Below are 22412 nucleotides of genomic sequence, written 5' to 3'. Positions count from 1 at the left end.
TGGGCAGAGCACTCAGGGCCTTGCAGGCTGCTGGGAGGACCAGTGTTCACTCTGGGGAAGTGGAGAGGCACAGAGAGCTGTGTGCAGAGATGCGATGCCATCCTGACTCCTTTTCAGAGGACCATTCAGGTTGCTAAGCTGAGACGTTAGAGCTGTTGACATGCACCCCCAACTCTGCAAACAAGCCTCTATCAGCTCTGCTGAGATGACTGCTTCCCATCTAAAGCTCCTGACTGTCTTCCCCTATCTTACAGAATCACTAGCCTCCTTAGACCAATGAGCTCCACTGGGGTTTCAATACCCTTTCCCAAGAAAGCAGGTTTTCACTTAGATTTGAGCAAATACAGGTGGCAGGCCTACGCTTCATTTTATCAGTTGGGCATGTCATCCTGTGCCGAGACACGCTCCTGGGGCCAATTTTTAACTCTTCCCTGGTCCCCTGACCCTGATTAGCCTTCAAGTTCCTGTTCAAGGACCACCTCACTCAGAAAGCCACGTGGAGAGTCCTTAGACATGAATCTAATCCGAACATCAGGAGATAAAAACTCAAGGCAAGCCTGGCCTGGCCAAGGCCGCAGAACTGAGCTGTAGAGTTGGGGCTACACCGCAGCTCCCCAGACATCTTCTAGAGCCAGTCTCTTAGCAGCCAACCGAAACATGACCGCCACCATCGTTCCAGGCCCCGCGCCTTGGAAAACACTGGTATGTCAAATACTTGAAGGTTACTTCTCCTTCCTCCCTTACACCCTGCTACACATGCGGACCTAGAATGAGTCCAATTAGAAATAATGATCGTTCGCCATTGGTATGGGGGAAGCTGTTGAAGCAACCATTCTGGAAATCTGCTCTGTGTTCTGGACTCCTCTTGGCTCCAATAAGAAAATACGGAGTCCCACCTCTTCCTGTCTGCCTTGCAGTGCACACAGGTGCCTGGGTAGGAGGTTGGGCATGCCTGGCAGGTAGAGTTTTCTCAGACAGTCCTGCACTGTCCTGTCTCGTCTTCCAGCAGGGCCCAAGTCACCCACGAGGCAGATGAGGGGAACAGCTGGGATCTGCACAGACAAGCGAGGGGGGAAGGCTGGAGGGAACAGACAGACATCATTTTGGCTTAAGTGACAGGGAGGTCTCAGCTCCAGGGACCAGAAAGAGGTTTTAGGTGGAAAGTAGGAGGAAGGATCCACACAGTCAAAGGCTTTGGCATAGTCAATAAAGCAGAAATAGATGTTTTTCTGGAACTCTCTTGCTTTTTTGATAATCCAGCAGATGTTGGCAATTTGATCTCTGGTTCCTCTGCCTTTTCTAAAACCAGCTTGAACATCTGGAAATTCACGGTTCACGTATTGCTGAAGCCTGGCTTGGAGAATTTTGAGCATTACTAAAGCATTACTTTACCAGTGTATGAGATAAGTACAATTGTGTGCTAGTTTGAGCATTCTTTAGCATAGCCTTTCTTTAGGATTGGAATGAAAACCGACCTTTTCCAGTCCTGAGGCCACTGCTGAGTTTTCCACATTTGCTGGCATATTGAGTGCAGTACTTTCACAGCATCATCTTTCAGGATTTGAAATAGCTCCACTGGAATTCCACGTCGCCTCCACTAGCTTTGTTCGTAGTGATGCTTTCTAAGGCCCACTTGACTTCACATTCCAGGATGTCTGGCTTTAGGTGAGTGATCACACCTTCGCGATTATCTGGGTTGTGAAGATCTTTTTTGTACAATTCTGCTGTGTATTCTTGCCACCTCTTCTTAATATCTTCTGCTTCTGTTAGGTCCATACCATTTCTGTCCTTTGTGGAGTCCATCTTTGCATAAAATGTTCCCTTGGTATCTCTAATTTTCTTGAAAAGAGCTCTAGTCTTTCCCATTCTGTTGTTTCCCTCTATTTCTTTGCATTGATCGCTGAGGAAGGCTTTCTTATCTCTCCTTGCTATTCTTTGGAACTCTGCATTCAAAAGGTTAAAAAGCTGGCTTAAAGCTCAGCATTCAGAAAACTAAGATCATGGCATCTGGTCCTGTCACTGCATGGTAAATAGATGGGGAAACAGTGGAAACAGTGTCTGACTTTATTTTTCGGGGCTCCAAAATCACTGCAGATGGTGATTGCAGCCATGAAATTAAAAGACATTTACTCCTTGGAAGGAAAGTTATGACCAACCTAGACAGCATATTCAAAAGCAGAGACATTACTTTGCCAACAAAGGTCTGTCTAGTCAAGGCTATGGTTTTTCCAGTGGTCATATATGGATGTGAGAGTTGGACCATAAAGAAAGCTGAGCGCCAAAGAATTGATGCTTTTAACTGTGGTGCTGGAGAAGACTCTTGAGAGTCCCTTGGACTGCAAGGAGATCCAACCAGACCAACCTAAAGGAGATCAGTCCTGGGTGGACTGATGTTGAAGCTGAAACTCCAATACTTTGGCCACCTGATGCAAAGAGCTGACTCATTTGCAGAGACCCTGATGCTGGGAAAGATTGAGGGCAGGAGAGAAGGGGATGACAGAGGATGAGGTAGTTGGATGGCATCACCAACTCAATGGACATGGGTTTGGGTGAACTCTGGGAATTGGTAATGGACAGGGGAGGCCTGGCATGCTGCGGTTCATGGGGTTGCAAACAGTCAGACACGACTGAGCGACTGAACTGAACTGAGGAGGAAGTAAGTGCAGGAGAAGCCACGGAGTACTTCACCCTGCTCCTGGAGTTCCCACCCGGGACCCCAGTCCAGCAGGGCCAGGAAGCAAGAGGAAAGGGACTCCAGGAAGGGCACGGTGCAAGCCCAGAGCAAGCGGATGTTCAGAACAAGGGTCAGAGGCAGGTGCTGTGTGGCTTGGAATCACATGGTTTGTGTCTCAGGTCTACCACTTACCAGCTGTGTGATCTCAACCCATCTAAGCCTCAGTTGTACCATCTGTAAAGTGGGGCTAAAAAAGACTGTGCCTACAGTGGGGCTGCTGTGCTGATGAAATAAAACGACACATGGAAGAAAAGGGGGCGCTGTGCTTGGTAGGCAGTAAGCTCTCGAAACATAGTAGCTACTATCTGTCATTTGCTTGGTGTCAGGAAATCCTAAATCCTACACAGAGATCTGCCCCCTTGTATAAGTGATTCCACCTCTCTGAGTCTGAAATGTGGGCTTTGTTGGACGGTTCTGGTTCTAGAGTCTAAACGGAATAGTATGCACAGAGATGCTATCCCACGGCCAAGCACCTGTAAGTGCTCAATTACGGTCATTTTGGAAAGTGCAGGGAGTCAGTCTCCACTGTCAATGAGATTCTGAGCACCAGGCTGGGAGTTTACAGGCAGGGGACTCGCCATGAGATGGAACTGGGGCCATAAGTACAGGTGGGAGTGAAATAGGCTGGCAGGTAAGAGATGGGAGGGGTAAGGGGGAGAGAAAGCCAGCCTCTGGCCCCTCTCCTGCCCCAAGAGGCTTCCTGCTGTGGAAGCTGGAGACGGAAAGGCAGGACTTTTTTGTGCCCAGGGGAAGGTCCTGTCTGGGCAGTCAAGGATGACTGGCAGGGCTGGGAGTCTCCGCTATTCCCCACCCTGGGGAAAGCTGCTCTTGCCTTGTCAAAGTGAGTGAGCAGGGGTCCCACACCCAAGGCTCCCTGGCATTCTGGGTCCACAGCGAAATGTCTCCAGCTGGACCAGGTAGGGTCATGCCCAGGTGCACTGAGGACAGGCTCTGCAACCCCCCGCCCCCGCTTCCCTCTTCTGTGGCGCAGCCCCTGCAGCAGAACAAGCTGGGCTTCGGACTTAGACGGAACTGGCTTCGACTCTGGCTCATGGCACTTGCAGCCAGTAAACTCAAGTCCTGTAAGTACTCGCTAAGCCTGAACTTAAGGGCTTCCCTGCTGGCTCAGCTGGTAAAGAATCTGCCTGCAATGCGGAGACCTGGGTTTGATCCCTGGGCTGGGAAGATCCCCTGGAGAAGGGAATGGCTACCCACTCCAGTATTCTTGCCTGGAGAATTCCACAGACTGGGGTGCCTGGTGAGCTATGGGCTACAGCCCATGGGGTTGGAAAGTCAGACTTGACTGAGTGACTAACACACAAGCCCAAACTGGTTCCCAGTGCCCTGCCAGGGTTGACATGAGGACTAAAGAAGGTAAGGGAGGATGCAAGTCTGGCGTGCGGCAGTTCACTAATAGGCATCCTGTCTTATTATCTCCTGTCTCTATAAAGCAGCCGCTGCAAGCTCAGTTGGCTGGAGATGAGAGAGTAGAAGGGTTTCAAGAAGCTGGAGTTTATGTAGAAGTTAGGTTGGGGAATTTAAACTGTAGGAGTATGACTTTAATTTGAGTCACCTTTGTTCTCCAGAAGTCAGACTTCAGGAGTCTCGCATCTGAAGAGATGTCCAGACACTTCTGTGCACAGAATAACTACGGTAAAGCCACCTCACTGTGACAGAGGCCATCAGGCTCTCTAATCCACAGGTGAAGGTCACACAGAGTCCCCACAGCTCTCCCCATTCTTCTCCCAACCACCATTCACCTGCACCAGGAAAGTTCCTCCTCATTCTTCAGGTCTCAGTGTGAATCTCTCTTAGACTTCCCTGGCGGCTCAGACGGTAAAGCGTCTGTCTACAATGCGGGAGACCTTGGGAACGCTTTCTCTGACCTTCACACTGTTCTTCAAATGACCCCCCCCCCACCTTCCCTTCACTGTCCCTTCTGCAAAGGTCACCAGATACATAGCTATTTACCTCAGTGGGGCTTTCCTGGTGGCTCAGTGGTAAAGAATCCACCTGCCAAGCAGGAGATGTGGGTTCGATCCCTGGGTTTCAGATGATCCCCTGGAGAAGGAAATGGCAACCCACTCCAGTACTCTTGCCTGGAGAATCCCCATGGATAGAGGAGCTTGGCGGGCTACAGTCCATGGGGTGGCAAAAGGATCAGATGCAACTGAGTGACTAACAACAGCAACATACCTCACTGCTTATAATCTGGCTCCCCTTACAGACCTGCCCTTACAGACAAGGGCAGGTGTGGCGCCTGGACTCTGCCGTGTGCCCAGCCTGGTCCAGTGGTCAGCCCATAGCGATGCTCCATGAACACACATCTCCTGTCATGGAGGAAGCCTGCTCACCTACATTCCATCACCTTGGCCAACAGGAAGAAGTGAAAAAGTGGAAGAAGGTAGTCTTTTAACACAAAAGGCTAAAATTACATTCATAATGTAGATAGAAAAGGGGGAAAAAGGACTAGGAAACATATTCAGAACTAGCTAGAAAACAGACTCTGGGTCCTTGACTCGAGGGACAACACTCATCTCTGAGCCCTGGAGCCTGAAACTGCTGCAGCTGAACCTAGTATAGGAAGAGAGGGTCAAAATGACCACCTGAGATGTACATCTATATATTCAAGTGACTGTAACCACCTGGAATCTGCACCTGAGCCTGAATTACGCCTGCATGTCCCTACCATGCACTCTGTAGAAATAACAATCCATTTAAGAAAGTTTCCCAATAAAATTAGTTTTTATATTTTAATATATTAGTTTTATATTTTAATGTTTTAGTACGTAAGTTATAGTTGGTAGGAAAATTCTTTTAATCAGAGCTGCTGTTTGTCTAGCTGATGGTGTCAGATGAGTCACATGTCATAATTCTACACAAGCTTCATTGTCTATTCACTGTCAAAGTGGCTGACTCCACGGGAGTGAAAGAGACACACTGTATTCATTTGGCATCAGGAATCGAGAGCCTTCAAAACGCTCACACCTGGAGGGGGGATTGAAATGGAGGATGAGTAGGACATGGAGCTCACCTTCTCCCACCAAACACTACAAATACATCTTCAAGGAGAACCATTCACCCAGAACAGCTAGTGAATGCTGACAGAATTGCTCAGACTTCCAAAGAGACAAGGAAACCTCCTTGTAACCAGGTAGGACAAAAGGAAAAAGAAAAGGAAGGAATCTGAACGGAGCCTGCGCCCCAGGGAGGGAAGGTTTCTGCACCCAGGGGCGTCTCCTCACCCGTGGGAACGTCCGCTGGATGGAAGAGGAGCTGCAAGGAGAGCACAGCAGCCAGGAGGACAGAGCCCAGCAGCCCCCTGTGCTCCCCAGTCTGGCACATTCCTATGTCAGTGCAGGGCGAGCCGGGTACAGAAGATGAGGCTTCAGAGATCAGACCCAGGGAGAACGCGGTCGGCTGCACGGAAGAGCCGGAACAGACTAGACTGCGGCAGCCAAGGGTGTGCCTGGGAGGAGCCTGGGCCCCGCAGCGCCAAGGCGCTGTTATGAGGGGTGTGTGAGGAGAGGGGTGGGACCACCATCGGGGCTTCTTTCCCTGTGCGTGCTCCCAGACACCAGGACTCCAGCTACAGGAGCTCTGTGAGCAGGCATTGGTCCTACTGCCACCGTGGGCACAGGCTGATGCCACGAGACCTGGGAGTAGGTGCCAGGCCCCAACCCTGCTGTTCCAGGAGCCTGCAAAGGGCCACCGTAGCGGCACACCCCATAGCAAGGGGACAACGGCCAGCACCTGGTGAAGAAAGGAGCAGCAAGCATCCGAACTACAGAAACAGCCCTCGATCCCGGAAAAGACGGCACAGTAGGAGTTGAGCTCAGCTCCTCCCAGGAAAACACGAGATCACAGCTAACTGCTGACAACCATCATAGGAAAGCCTGGAGCCTACCAACACAGAGATTTTACAGACTAAGAAGAAGCCACGATAAGAGCGCAAGAGGAAGGGTGCTTTCCTGACCTAATCAAACCCCACAGCTGCTGGGCGGATGACCTGCAAGATAACTATATCGCAGAGGTTCTCCCGCAAGAGTGAGTGTCCTGAGCCCCACGTCAGTCTCCCCAGCCTGAGGGCAAGGCATCAGGAAGAAGAAACCCCAAAGCATCTGGCTCGAGTGTGGGAGCTTCTCGGGACTGGGGGAAATGACAGGTTTCACTCTTGCAGGACACACACAGTCTCACATACACTACAATCAGGACTGCTCAGCCCAGTAAGGCCCTCATTCAGATTCAACAGAGAAATCAAAAGTTTTACAGACAAGCCAAAGCTAAGAGAATTCAGTACCACACATCCTAAAGGAACTTCTCGAGGTAGGAAAGACAAGGCCACAACAAGATTCAAGAAAATTACAAACAGGGACCTCACCAGTAAAGGCACAGATACAGTTAGGAAATCACCCACACACGAATATGTCAAAGCCAGCAATCACGAGAAGAGGAGTACAGGCACAGGATACTGGCAATGTGTTTGAGAGATCAGCAACTGAAAATCTGGCACATATATAGACTGCTATATCAAAATCTAATGGGAGCACAAACCAAAAATCTACAGCGGATACACACACAGAAAAAGCAATCCAAACACATTACTAAAGACAGGCATCAAGTCACAGGAGAAGGGGAAAAAGGACCTTCAAAAATACCCAAAGCAATGAACAAAATGGCAATAAGAAATATTCATATTGATAATCACCTTAACTGTAAATGGATTAAATGCTCTAACCAAAAAACACAAATTGTCTGAATGGATATAAAAACAAAACCTAGGTATACACTGTCTACAAGAGACTAACTTCAGATCTAGGGCCCTATACAGACTGAAAGAGAGGGAATGGAAAAAGGTATTCCATAGCAACACTCATGTCAGACAAAACAGAATTTAAAATAAAGAGACAAAGAAGGACTCTACATAATGATCAAGGGATCAATCCAAGAAGATATAACAACTGTACATATATATGCACCCAACATAGGAGCCCCTTAATATATAAGGCAAGTGCTAACAGCCAGAAAATGAGAAATAGACACAATAACAATGGGTGAGGTTAACACACTACTCTCACACATGGACAGAGCATCCAGGCAGAAAACCAAGAAGGAAACACAGGCCTTAACTGATATTTATAGAACATTCCATCTGAAAGCAGCAGAATACACTTTTTTCTCAAGTGCATGTGGAACAGTCTCTACGATGGATCACATCTTGGGCCACAAATCAAGCCTTGGTAAATTTTAGAAAATTGAAATTAAACATCTTTTCCAACCACAATGTTAGGAGTTAGACATCAATTACTAGGGGAAAAAACTTTAAAAACACGAACGCATGGAGATTCAACAATATGTTACTAAACAACCAATGGACCACTGAAAAAATCAAGGGAAAAAAAGTACCTAGAGACAAATGACAATGAAAACATAACTATCCAAAACCATTGGGATGCAGCAAACCATTTCTAAGAGGGAAGTTCATCGCAATGCAATCCTACCTCAGGAGACAAGAAAAATTTCAGTAAACAACCTAGTCTTGTACCTAAAACAACTAAAGAGGAACAAAGTCCCAAGTTAGCAGAAGGAAAGAAATCATAAAGATCAGAGCAGAAATTAATGAAACCGAAATGTAGCAAAGAGCAATGAAACTTAAAGCTGATTCTTTGAGAAGACAAGCAAATTGATAAACCTTTAGGCACACTCATCAAGAAAAAAAGGGAGAGGACTCAAATCCATAAAATTAGAAATGAAAAAGAAGTTTCAACACAAACGCAAATGGCCAGGAGAGACTACCAGAAGCAACCACATGCCAATAAATTGGACAATCCAGGAAAAAATGGACAAATGCTTAAAGGATACAACCTTTCAAGACCGAATCAGGAAGACATAGAAAATATGAAGAGACCAATCACAAGTACTGAAATTTAAACACAGATTAAAAAACTTCCAACAAACAAAAGTTCAGGACCAGACGGCTTCACAGCAAACTCTATCAAACATTTAGAGAAGAGTTAACACTTATCATTTAGAAAATCTTCCAGAACTGCAGAGGAGGGAACACTCTCAACTCATTTTATGAGGCCATCATAATCCTGATGCCAAAACCAGACAAAATACACCACACACACAAAAAGAAAATTACCGGCCAATATCACTGATGAACATAGATGCAAAACCACTAGCAAACCCAACAATACATTAAAAGGATCATACATTATGATCAAGCGGGATTTATCCTAGGAATGCAAAGATCCTTTAATATGTGCAAATCAATCAGTGTGATACACGACATTAACAAACTGAAGAATAAAAACCATATGAGCATCTCAGTAGACACAAAGCTTCTGACAAAATTCAGCATCTATTTATGATAAAAGCCCCCCCAGAAAGTGGGGATTTAACTCAAGATAATCAAAGCTATATAAGACAAACCCACAGCTAACATCATTCTTAATGGCAAAGGGCCAAAAGCATTTCCTTTAAGATAGGAATAAGGCAAGGAAACCCAGTCACCACTTTCATTCAATATAGTTTTGGAATCTAATTTTTAAAAAGATACCAATGAACTTATTCATAAAACAGGAACAGATTTACAGATATCAAAAACAAACTTATGTCACCAGACGGGAAACATGGCAGGGGAGGGATAAATCAACAGCTTGGGATAAACACACACTAACATATGTAAGACAGATAATCAAGAAGCCTGTGCTGTATAGCAGAGGGAACTCTATGTAGTATCCGTGATAATCTATATGAGGGAAGAGTCTTACAAAAGAAGGATTACATGTATAACTGAATCACTGTACTGTACACCTGAAACTAACAAAACTCTGAAAACCAAATACATGCCAATAAGATTAAAATATTAAAAATGCTCACATCTTATATCCTACTCAGGCCAATTCCAAGAATCAGTTGTAAATGAATAATTAGAGCTATAGAATATTTCTATGCAAAAATGTTCATTAGCATCATTATCATTGTGAGAAAATGAAGTCACCCAGAAGTTAAAATCAAAAGTTGGAGATAAATAGTTTCATTGGAGATAAATAGTTTCATAAATTATTGTACATCACAACCATATACTAAGTATACTAACAATACACAGCAAAGCAAACACAGTCAGATAAGCCTGGCGCCAACCGAGAGACGCAGTTAAGAAGTCTCCAACTTGAGTGTTTCTTGGGTCTTGCCCTGTTTACCCCTTCATTTAGAATCCGAGCATCTTTCTTGAAGGAACAATTTGTCTTAAGGACACTGCAATACAAAGGGATGAGGATAGAAGCCAGGAACTGTGCTCCATCACTCACTATTCTTCCTTGGACAAATCATCCCTCCTTCATGGGTCTCAGAACCCCCATTAAGGAAATGCAAAGTCCGGACCACATCATCACAGAGGGCTCTGTAGCCGAAATGACCACGAGTCTGTGCCCCCTCCTCTCTCAAGAGCAGTTTCCCCTCTTTAAAATGAGAGAGGGGCAATGATTTTTCAGCTGAGAATATAGATGAGCATGAAGATAGAAACTGTTCCCGATGAACTCATTCATCACATGAAGACTTTTTAACTCACACTGGGCCAGGCTGGTCACCTCTCTCCCAACTCTTGGCTCAGGCCCCAAACTGTGGTTCCAGCTCTCACCAGGAGGAAAGTGGAGGTGGCCCCTCCTCTCTGGGTGGGTGCCACCACAGCTCACCTGGATGCCCCAGTTTTACCATAAACACTTGAATCCCTCCCGCTACATCCTAGTGTGCTAAGGAAGAAAATGGTGACCAAGAGCACACCCGCTAATTTTCCAGGTGTGAACAATGAAAGAGATTATTCAATGCTTAAAGATCATAACTTACCTTGTCAGGAACGTCTCATCTTGCGTCTTCCCCTAGGCTTTAGCCATGCTCCCTAAACGTGTGTGCTCTCTAGGATTTTGCATGCCAGCCTCCTGCCCCAGACACTTCTCCTGGCCACCTCCCTGCCCCTTCTCATCCCTCAGTTGTGTGCATTGATGAAGAGCCCTCCGCAGTCTTCTCCAACCCTTTGCCTGGGCCCTCAGGGAACGCTGTCCTTTCCTTTAAAAAGCATTGCTCTTCAACTTGCCAGCTTCCGTACCTGACTCTAAGCTGCGAGGTTAAGGGACCATCTACAAAGATCCATCCATGCAGCGCCACACCTAGTTCAGGGCTCAGCACATGATACGAGCTCAAGCACTGAGTGAAATGGAGGAGGGCATGGCACCCTGCTCCAGTGTCCTTGCCTGGAGAATCCCAAGGACAGAGGAGCCCTGAGGGGCTACAGTGCACGGGGTCGCAAGAGTCAGACACCACTTAGGACTAAACCTCCACCACCACTGAACAAAAGAATGAGAAACACAATGCAATAGAACACAGTGAAGCCTGTAGGGGAGTGCTGACACACCCAGGACAATGGGTTGTTCAACACCCAGGGGTGATCCTGGCCAGTAAGTTGGAGACACCTGCAGGGGTGGCTGCAGAGGGGGTGCCCTGGCCTACCTTTTTGGTCTTCACTGTAGAAGCGCAGCAATCTCCACCGTCATAGTTGCAGAAGGCGCGGTTGTTGATGGCATCACAGTAATTGTCTCCCATGAAGGGCTGGAGAGAGGCAAGAAGAAGGGAGGCCTCATTAGCATCCTGCAGTGAGCGGCGACTGGCTCCTGTAAATATTTAGCTGTCTCTCTTCTTCTCACAAACCTCTGAGCCAGCCTACCTGGCTTCAAATCCCTCCACCCTTTTGGACAAATCATCATGTCTACCATTTTTAAAGATTCTTAACTAGCCAAGATCTTTCCCCACTCAACTACAGACAGTTATGCTAGGAGACACACACTTATATGCTGGGTGCGCAAAAGCACAGGAGAGACCACTCTGTCCTCCTGAAGCACAGGGCTCCTTTCACTTGGAGAAATAAGAAAATCTGACCCCTCCCCTACTTTCCTGGAAGTAGGTATTTACAACCATAATTTACAATAAAAATATATGCAAATACACTGGGAAGCTGAATGTAAACTAACAAAGAACTAGAGAGACTGAACCTAAGAGTTCATCGGGATTTGGCACAGCGGTTGGTGTGTGATTGCGGGCACTTTCTCCTCTAACATGAGAGTATAGATACACTGGACGTCACACAGTCTCCATGTTTGTTTTCCTCTTGTTCTCAGAAAAACACGTGAGGTAGGCATTGCTCTTCCCACTTTACACATTAAGACCTTGAGGCTCAGAGCAAGAAAGGGACTTGGCCACGAGCAAACTGTCAGAGGCAGAGCAGAGATTTCAATCTAAGCTGACATCTCACTTTTCTTTACCCTTCTAGGTTATATCTAGAATATGCCGATTTCTCTCTTTTCTTCCCTGTGTTTCTCCAACTCTGTGATGCTTGAAAGATGAGGAAAAGATGATGGAGTTATTACTGATGTGAACCCAGAGTCATCTTAGGGCAGAGGCAGGGGTCTCTGCAACCCCCAGCAGTTGCATTTCCCACCTGAACACTTAGCATACTGTCTAACCTGGCTGGCTATTCGGTCATTTTGAGTAAGTGGCTTATTGTCTCTAGGCCTCAGGGCTCCCAGTGGTAAAATAGAGGCAGGATTAGACCACTGTTTTCTCAAAGCAATGAACATTCCCCTCCCCTCATCAGAGGTAATACTGTGTAACCCTTTAACATAGAAAGGAAATGAAAGTGAAACTTCCCTGATTAAAGTTTGGGTTGGGAGTCTCTGATGCTCAGTGACTTGTTGATGAGAAAGAAGATGTCAAGAGCTGGTTAAGGCCCCTGCATTCCAGCACAACCTCTGTGGTCCAGCCGTCTCTCCCTCCCATCCTGACTTCCTGTGGGCTTGCTCTGGGAGAACCAGATTCACAAGGAGTCCAGCCTGTGTGGCATCCTTGTCTCCTGCATGTGTGCTCCAGAGTCACAGAGTCTTCGTGCCACCAACTCTTGAGGCCTGATTCCATTTCATCACCACCCTATTAGGGTCTAGAAAAGATCTCAGCAAGGCAGAGCCAAGAACAGAGAGAGCTGTGCTCAACTGTGCGTGCACATACGCAAGGCTGTGAACTCAGGTGGGACTCTGCCCTGTGACTGCCATAACGGATACATTAGCCACATTCATATTGGAGCAGAGGCACCAACCACAAAGGATAAGCCCTCTGCTCTTTTCTGAGCCTTAGGAGATCTGTCTGGGGGCTCTCTTTCCTATGTTCTTTCTTATATCATATATAAGGACTGATCACAGAAACCAAATGTCCTTTTCATAAAATAAAAAGAACTGGCTTGGTAAAGGAGTAGCTGGAGAAGAAGAGGAGGAACAAAAATTAAAATAAAATAAAATAAGAGGTTTTTTTTTTTTTTATCGGGCCACTGAAAAGTATCTCCAGTCTCATTACTAGCTACTCTCTACTATGTACCCTTTCTTGCTGCCATATCCATCCACCTACCCACCCACCCATCTATCCATTCATCCATTCATCTTCGATTCAATCCTATCTGTTGACACCAACTAAGTGGCACACATTGTGGTTTAAAAAAAAAAAAAGGATGTAATAATGAGTCGATGTATTGGGTTGGCCAAAACGTTATTTGGATTTTCCCTTCAAGGTTATAGACTAACCTGAATGAACTTTTTGGCCATCCCAATAGAGCCCCTCCTCCTCTAGGCCTTACCCTGCAGTGAAGAGGCAGACTTTGTTCAAAGGCTCACTTATCTAATTGCTGATTTTAACTTTGATAAGAGCTTGGGAAGAAAGGTACATGAGGATGTTAGAATTAAGAGCAGGAAGATCTGACCTAATCAGAGAACTCTATGAAGGAGTCGCCGAGGAAATAATTGTTTCGGCTAAGATCGTAAGATGGGTAGGATGTAATCAGATGGGAGATTAATCAGGGGGTGGAGAAGGGAGGCTTTCTATAGAGAGAGAATCACGTGTGAGAAGCTCTACAACTTGGAAGTTTCTTCTCTCTCTGGTGTTTCTCACGCTGCTACTTCTACTGATGGTGTGTTCTGGAAAACAATTCATCCTTCAAGACAGAGCTCAAACATCACCCTTCCAAAATGCCTTCCCTATGGCCCCTGGGGCCCCATGTGCTTCTGTGGTGGTTTCCTGTGCCTGCTTTGCTGATAGCTCTTGGTATATCAGTTTAGAATTCTTCTTTATCCTTATCTTCTTCATCTTCTTTATCCTTAGGGACAGGGAATGTATGTCATCCATTTTTATATCTTAGATTTCCTAGCAAAATGCTGGCAATTTGAGTGAACCTTTATCAAATATATTTTCCTTAAATGTTTATCTTGTAAAATGATCAGTAAAAGGGCAGACGGTTGCATGGAGGAAAGGTAAGAAGATAGCTAGATGAGCCAAGAGAGCTTAGTTACTGTTCTCACGTGACTAAAACCATTGCACTCTCGGAACCTAGACTAGTGCTGGGCACAGAATAGGCCCCCAGTGAAGCTTTGACAGACAAGCAATTAAATTACTAATTTAGACACAGCTTGGGGCAGAGGGTAGGGGGGCTCAAGGTTCCCAAACCATTTATCAATCTTGGCTCCTGTAGATATTCCAGGATGATAGCTCCTCCCTGGACCCAGCGCTTGTGTCTTTTCTAAGCATACTTTTCAGCCCAGATAAGAGACAAACTATTAGAAGGCAAGGGGACAGGGGGCAGCTGCAAGGGCAAAGGCGATAAGCATCGCTTGGCAGAGCTCAGAGCCGGGCAGGTGAGGGTCTCCACGGCCTTAGTGCTGAGTCAAAGGAGGGATCGAATTCTGCTGTTACACTGGTCGCCCAGACTGCCGACTCGGCAGGAGGCACGCCCAGGTAACCCAAGCTTCCTTTCTCTGAAATGCTGGACTGATCCAGAGAGATGGCAGGACGCAACTGTCTCGGGTCCTTGGCTTCAGTTCTGCCATTTCTGCTGAATCTTGGGAGAAAGGGAGTTCTTAAGAACTACAGTGTCCTGTGCCTTAAGAAGATGCCATGGGAGGCCCCTAACCCACATAGAGAAAGAAATATGACCCGGGGACTGTCCTGTGACACTGACAGGTCAGGGGGTGGTCTGTGGGCAGGAGTGGACAGCGGAGGAGAAAATTCACAGGCCTGGGAGTCAGGAGACCTGGGTTCATGCTTCCGCTCTATGTCTGTTACACTGTGCAACCTTGGACTGCTCCATCCCCCCTCCAGCCCTCTTCCAATCTACCCAACAAACAAGGAGGCTAGATCACATTAAGAGCCATTCCAGTTTGGCATTCCATCGAACGTTAGAGCTGGCTGCTAGCTAGGTCTCTGTCTCCCTATCATTTAGAAGAGCGTTCTGGTTGTGACATTTTAAGAATTCCATCAAACACAAAGTTTCCTAGAGCAGTCTAGTCCTTTCCACCTGGCTTTTCCTGAGAGGGGTTTGAGAGGACCACAGAGATATGGGCATCCACCTGGATGGGATCTGGGGCTTCCTTTTGGATGCCAGCCGAAAAGACTCAGGTGGGCACAGAGGTACATAGAATGTCTCTGACCTCCAAGGACAGCACCCCCTTGAGAACACAGGTGACGGGCCACGTACCCTGGCCCTGCCCCTCCCCAAGCTTATCACTGATACCCAGGGACAGAGCTCCAAAATGCCAAGTTCCAAGGGATGGCTTCTCTGAAGGGTCAGAGGAGCTGTTCTGCCTCCAGCTCTAAGCAGTTGGGATAAGGTGCCCCTTATCTCCTTTGGAGTTGATGAACACATGCATGACAAAGATGTGAGGCAGAAGGAAGTGATCTGCAGCTAATGGTGTCAGAAAAAGTAGAAATTAAAAAAAAGAAACCTGCCTCATGTGGTTCTGAAAAGTTAAATGAGTCGATGCTGGAAAATGTCTGGTGTATCAGAGCTGCTAAATCATGGACTCTCTCACTCCCAGTCTCCCTTTCAGAGGCAATAGTATATTGAGCCAGAAATACCTGGTCTGGAACCCTGACTCTGTTAGCCATCCAATGTGTGTCTGAATGTGTTTGTTGCCCTCTCTGTGCATCAGTTTCATGAGCTGTAAAACAGGACTGCTGACTCCTATCCAAGAAGTCTGTTAAAGGGGTATTTAAAGCACTTAGCAGGCATAGAAAATGTTACCATGATTAACAGTAGGAGTGATAACCACAGTGGGACCATTTTGAGGAACTCACCTCACAACCTTTGACACAGTGAATCAGAGCAGGGTGAGGATACCACTTGAGACCAGCCGTGCAGACAACTCTCTGCAGAGAGAGGGAGAAAGAGGTTAGATGGGCTTGCGGTGGCGAGGGAGCCGTCTCTTCACCGGGAATCGCATTCAATGCCCCTGTTCCCTTCTTGGGTCTTCTGAGTCCTGACCTCACCCTGGCATTTACATGGAGAATCTGCCCAGGTACCTGCCTGAACTGGAGCCACAAGATTAAAATAATGTTTGTGTTCACTGTAGGGGTCGTGATTCTGTATTTCTCTGGCAGGAGTACGAGAGGAGGAGAAGCAGGCCTGCAGGACGGGGACATGATCGGAAAGGCACTTCAGGAAATTGCTGGCTGTTTGCCCCGTGGATAGAGTCGGGGATAAGGTGGGAGGAAGGGTAGAGTGTGTGTGCGTCTGTGTGTGTGTGCACACGTGTGCACTTGCACATGTGAGCACAGGCATGGCCAAGTGCGTGGCTGCAGCAGGGAGATGGAGAAAGGCATGGAGCAGGGCTGCCCAAAGTCGGCGCTGAGGACCACCCTAATCACGATTGCTGAAACGGCAGCCTCTTCACTGCCTAGGGTCTAGGGCATCTGAATCCCTGAAGCCAGGACATGGGACTCTTGTGTTTTAAAAACAAGCTTTCCCAGATGATTCTGATATACACTACAGTTTGAGAGTGGTGGGCTGGAAGATGCATGAATGCACCTTTGGTTTGGGAACCCTGGACAAGCAGAAAACCCTTTCTGCTTCCACCTGCTGCCACCATACAGGCCAGCTCACCATTTGGGGTCGCAAGAGCCGGACACGACTGAGCGACTAAACCACCACCACTCCTGAGGCACCCGCGCTCCCATCTCTGTGACTTTGGCTCTGCTGCTCCCCTTCACGGCAGGCCCTTCCTCATCTTGTCACCTGGAGAATCTTTAGTTTCTTTTATGTTTCTGTGCAAGACTACTTTCCTCGAAACTCTGTAATGGCCTGTGTGGGGAAACTATCTAAAGAAGAGTGCTGGGTGTGCTAAGTCGCTTCAGTCGTGGCCAATTCTTTGTGACCCCATGGACTGTAGCCCACCAGGCTCCTCTGTCCATGGAATTCTCCAATCAAGAGTACTGGAGTGGGTTGCCACGCTCTCCTCCAGGGGATCTTCCCTCCCAGGGATGGAACCCATGTCTTTTATGTCTTACATTGGCAGGAGGGTTCTTTACCATTAGCGCCACCTGGGAAGTGGATGTATGTGTAACTGATTCACTTTGCTGTATGGCTGAAACTAACACATTATAAATTAACTATGTTGTTGTTTGGTGGCTAGGTCGTGTCTAACTCTTTGCAATCCCATGGACTCCAGCATGCCAAGCTTCACTGTCCTTCATTAACTCCTGGAATTTGTTCAAGCTTAAGTCCATTGAATCGGTGACATCATCAAACCATCTCATTCTCTGTCACCTCCTTCTCTTCCAATAAAATAAATAAATAGCATATAAATTTAGAATTTAAAAAAAAAGACCACCTTCCTTTGTGATGATTTCCCCAACCCCCTCAGGCAGAACTTAAAGGTATATGTATATACATTTACTTATAGCCACCCTGAATAAAATAATTATTATAATGACAACTAAAATGTGTTGAGTGCATTTATGGTGCTATTTACTTTATTCATTTTCTTATTTATTTCTCACCAGCGTGCAGGGGGTGGGGGTGGGCATTAATCTTGTGTCATAAGGAGGAGAAACTCCCCAAGCTCCACAGCTGTTAAGTGAAGAAACCAACATATGAAACTAAGCATATTTTTAAGGAATGATTTAAGGTGGCTCATAACATAAAATCCAACACAGTAATTTTTTAAGGAGGTGAAAAAAATAAAGAGAAACACAACTAGGAAAATAAAACAGCATCAGGACTGAGGCTAAGGCAGCAATCCCAGAAGCTCCCTTTTCTATTCTGCCATAGATGCCCTACTTTTCATGCCCGATTACAATGATTTGTTTATCTATTTATCTATTTTTAATCTTTTAGCCACGCCATGCAGCATCTGGGATCTTAGCTTTCTGAATATCGATCAAATTTATGCCTCCTGTATTGGAAGCACAGAGTCTTAACCGCGGGACGCCAGGGAGATCCTACAGTGATTTATTTTTTAAAAATTAATTAAAATAACCTGGAGGCAAATGCTTAGCTTGGTCATGACAGGTAACTTTGTGTCAGGGAGCAGCCACTGAAGTCTCCATGGTCAGGTCTCAGCAGAGGGCCAGTTGATTAATTTTAATTAAGAAATGAGCAGTCACAAGGGTCAGACTGTGGAAAATCCATGTGACCAGCCCATTCTCTCCCCAAGGGCAGACCTATATGGGAGCAAAGCTGGGATTAGGTTTCCTGGTGAGCGTGGGATCACATGACTCCAGGATTTGGCTGAGGTTGGATTGGGTGCCTTGCTTCTCCGTCCCATTTCTCTGGTTCACCCTGGGTCTTCTGTGCCTAGAATGGTGCCTAGTACATGGAGGATGAGCAGTCAATATTTATGTTATATATGAATGGATCCATCTCAAAATAGAGATGATTTTACCGAGGGACACTTGTTGTTTTCTTTACTTGTCTTCCTGGGCATCTCTGGTGGCTCAGACAGTAAAGAAACTGTCTTCAATGTGGGAGACCCAGGTTTGATCCCTGGGTTGGGAAGATCCCACAGAGAAGAAAATGGCTACCCACTCCAAATGGCTACCCACTCCAGTATTCTCCAGAGAATTTCATGAAGAAAGGAGCCTGGTGGGCTACAGTCCATGTGGTTGCAAAGAGTCGGACATGGCTGAGCAACTAATACTTTCATTTTTCCTTCCAGAGCAGCAGAAAAGCATTTGGAAAGCCCAGCAGAGTGTCTAGCTTAGAGGACCAGTTTAGCGTACGCTGAATTAATTACAGATCTCGGACAAACAGCCTAACTTGGGATCTGCCAACTACAGTCTCACAATGTGAAATCTACTCGTTAGCCCCTCCTGCCCCTGTTGACGCTGTCTGCCTTCTCCTAAAACACAAGGTGATGTGTGGGCAAGACTGAGCACCGAGGCATGACAGACATGGGTGCATTTTTGACTTGAAATTTCCCCTGAGGTTAGGTTTTCCCATCTGCAAAATGGGTCCTGAAAATGTCACAGGCTTGTGAAGATGCATTAAGAGAAAGTATGTGGAAATGGTTAATCCAAGACTAACAGCTGCGGGTAAGAGGGCAGGCCCTGGTTTTAGACATCGCTGCCCACCCTCATCCCCAGCCCCGAGGTTCAGGATGGAGCATACCAAACAAATGCATGTTGATCCAGTGAAAAAATGTGAGAAGTCTAGTCCCTTCCTTCCAGTTCAGCTACTTTCTCACCCCTCTGCTTCCTAACCCTGGGGGCCAGAAGAGGAGGGGACCACCTACTTTCATCATCTGGCAAGTTTTAACCAGACTTCCATCTCTGGGTCTGAGCGTCTGTTCCCGGCCAACATTCAGGGATGTTGAAGGAACATTTAGGCTATGGGTCAACATTCAAAAAAAAAAATAAGCGCAAAGAGTTGGACACGACTGAGTGACTGAACCGAACTCAAGTAGTAGAAAACAGCAGGGTCAGGATCCACAAGGGATTCGATGCCCATCCCCACCCCCTATTTATTTGAGACCTAATTTAATCCATCCGTGGGAGTGTCTCAGTGTGGTTGTACAAGTTTCTGTCAGTTGAGGTTTACCTGACGTGAGTTCAGAAAAAGGACTTTTATACTATCTGCGTGAGCCTATTTATGTTTCCAAGTCTTCTGGATTTTCCACTATTCCTCAGGGCTGCACGCCCCACCTGTCGCCCTACAGGGCCCCTCTGTCTGCCAGGAGGAGTGGGAAAGGGGAGGCAGCAGGAGCTGAAGGAAAGACTCGGCTGTTTACACCATGTGCTGGGAGACCCCAGATGGGTCCCCACAGAGGCCAGCCTTGCTCGTCTTGATGCCAGTGAGACCTCCAGCCCAGTCAGAGCCCTTTCAGACTAGGCTTTGTGAGACAGCTTTCTTTCCTGCCTGGCTACACAGGAAGGACAGACTGTCTCTTCTTGGCTGCAGTGGCCACCACCACTGCCAATGCCTCCACCAGCATCATCCATGACACCAGCACCATCATCTTCACCAGAGCCCCACGACCATCTTCATCATCAATAGCGCCAGCACCACATCATCAGCACAGGACCACCAACAGCTCCATCGCGGATCTCCCTCGCCCCCTCAACACAAAACCCTCTCTTTAAGCACATGTTATGCTCCAAACCTTGTGCTCAGAATTTTCATTTAACATTTACCATAACTATGATATAGTTACTATATCTTATATCTATGATATAGGTATTTTTTCATGCATACAGCAAAATGATCCAGTTATCTTTTCAGCTTAGATTCTAATGTAGGTTATTACACTGAGTATAACTCCCTGTGTGCTTGTGATAAGTCGCTTCAGTCGTGTCTGACTCTGTGACCCTGTGGACGGCAGCCCACCAGGCTCCTCTGTCCATGGGATTCCCCAGGCAAGAATACTGAGTGGGTTGCCATTCCCGCCTCATAATTCCCTATGCTATATACTAAATCCTTATTGCTTATTTATTTTATATAGAGTAGTTTGTATCTATTAACCTCATACTCCTATATGTCCTTGCCTCCCTCCCTCTCCCCTTTTGTAACCATAGTTTGTTTTCTATATCTGTGAGTCTGTGTCTTTTCTGTATATAGATTCATCTGTACGGTTTCTAGATTTCACATATATGTGATATCATACAATATTTATGTACAATTTTTGATGCTGGTTTACACAAGAGGAAACTGAGATAGAGAGAAGTTAAATAACCTGCCCCAAATCATACACATAGGTAACGACAGTCAGGAATTAAACTCATATCTGTCCTATTTCCAGATTTATAATTTGAAAACTATATTCTCCTTCCAAACCCTCTTGCTCCCAAACCGGTAAGCATGAAAACACTCACTGTTTTGACAGATGGAAAGACCAAGGTTCAGATGGAAAGACCAAGGTTCAGAAAGGTGGAGGGGCTTCGAGACAAACGCAGCAGAAGCAGAGTGTTTAGAAGCTGAACCCCGGAGAGGACGGACCCGAGCAGAGCCAAAGACGTGAGAAAGAGTCTTAGAAGAAACCCCTTGTTCCAAGCCCAGACCTCATACCCTCTCTGATGTCTTCTGGGACAAGTCCTCCTTTCTTTTTTATTTTTCCTTATTTATAGGACCTTCTGTGGGTCAGCTGCATAAGCTGTTTGTTTTTCCTTTTTTATCAGTTACTGAGCTTCTGGTTTTCTTCTGCGTAAGTTTTTTTTTTTTTATTTTAAACCTAGGTATTTTACACCCTGTACCCCTTGTTTGAAGAACGCCTTCCATTTTGAGGTAGCTAATCTATGTTCATTGAAAGAGTTAATGAATAAATTAACTGAGTGAATGTATAAGTGCATCCCAGAGTGAATAAGAAATGGCTGGTCTCAGAACACATCTCCCCGTCTCCGGGCTTCCCTGCAGGGCACAGGGTGTCTCCTTCTACACGCTGGGTAGACTGGACTTTGTCTTCACTCAGAACAAACACAGACTGGACTTTGTCTTCACTCAGAACCATTCTACCTCTGACCTTCCGAGGCTGATGCCTTCTCTTCCGGGAATGAATGGTGCACCCTTTGTCTAATGTATTGCACTTGTTTATTACTTATACCGCGTAAGGTGGTGGTCTTGTAGGACAGAATGCATCGGCCTTAGTCCTGGGTGCTAATCCTGATTCTATCTCACAAGTTACGTGCATTGGGCGGTGACAAGCTCTGAGACCTTCAGCCTCTTCCTCTGTAAAGTGGTGATAATATTGATCTCACTGGAGTGTAGTGAATTCCTCACAAAAAGTGCCCATCTTGGCACAACAGAGGGGCAGGATGTGGTGCTTTCCCTTTCCCTAACTCCCTCCCTCTCTCTCCTCCTCAACCCTCCTTTCCTCTCTCCCCTTCTCTTTCCTTTCCTCCTTCCATCCTTTTCCCAGAAGCTCTTAAAGAAGCCAAGATCCCAGCTGTTGTTGCTGTTGTCCAGTCGCTCAGTCGTGTTGGACTCTTTGTGACCCCACGGACTGCAGCGCGCCAGGCTGCCCTGTCCTTCGCCATCTCCTGGAGTTTGTTCAGACTCATGTCTCTTGTGTCAGTGGTGTGATCCTAGCTACCCGGAGGCATTAAGCCCCTCTGAGGTTGTGGGCTGCACTTCCTATCGGGGAGCTTTCTCAGCCCTAAGCAGAGGGACTGCAGGGCAGACTGGAGGTGCTCCTTAGGGGCTGAGGCAGGAGGGGCTGCCCCCTGAATTCTGAAGGTCCAGCCTCAAAGGGTGTCTCATCCAGAGGTAGCCAGCCAACAGCTTCCAGGCTACACAGCCCACAGAAATGTCTGGCATGGCACACAAAGCGCTCAGTCAAAGTCAAAATTCAGTTCAGTTCAGTTCAGTTCAGTCGCTCAG

The 22412-nt window shown here is 46.7% G+C and overlaps 1 protein-coding gene across 1 annotated transcript in view; it reads right to left on the bottom strand.

Annotated features, from left to right (window-relative positions):
- PAPPA (pappalysin 1) overlaps positions 1 to 22412 on the bottom strand; it is a 259119-nt gene that overhangs the window by 10238 nt on the left and 226469 nt on the right. The window contains exons 20-21 of the mRNA XM_018052683.1: positions 15902 to 15973; positions 11246 to 11344 (exon numbers count right to left, since the gene is read on the bottom strand). Of these exons, the coding sequence (XP_017908172.1) occupies positions 11246 to 11344; positions 15902 to 15973 (171 nt within the window). The remainder of the gene's footprint in view (positions 1 to 11245; positions 11345 to 15901; positions 15974 to 22412) is intronic.

This window comes from Capra hircus, chromosome 8, assembly GCF_001704415.2.
Source record: "Capra hircus breed San Clemente chromosome 8, ASM170441v1, whole genome shotgun sequence".
In the NCBI taxonomy this organism is placed as follows: Eukaryota; Metazoa; Chordata; class Mammalia; order Artiodactyla; family Bovidae; genus Capra; species Capra hircus.
This window is presented reverse-complemented; position numbering and strand designations above follow the sequence as displayed.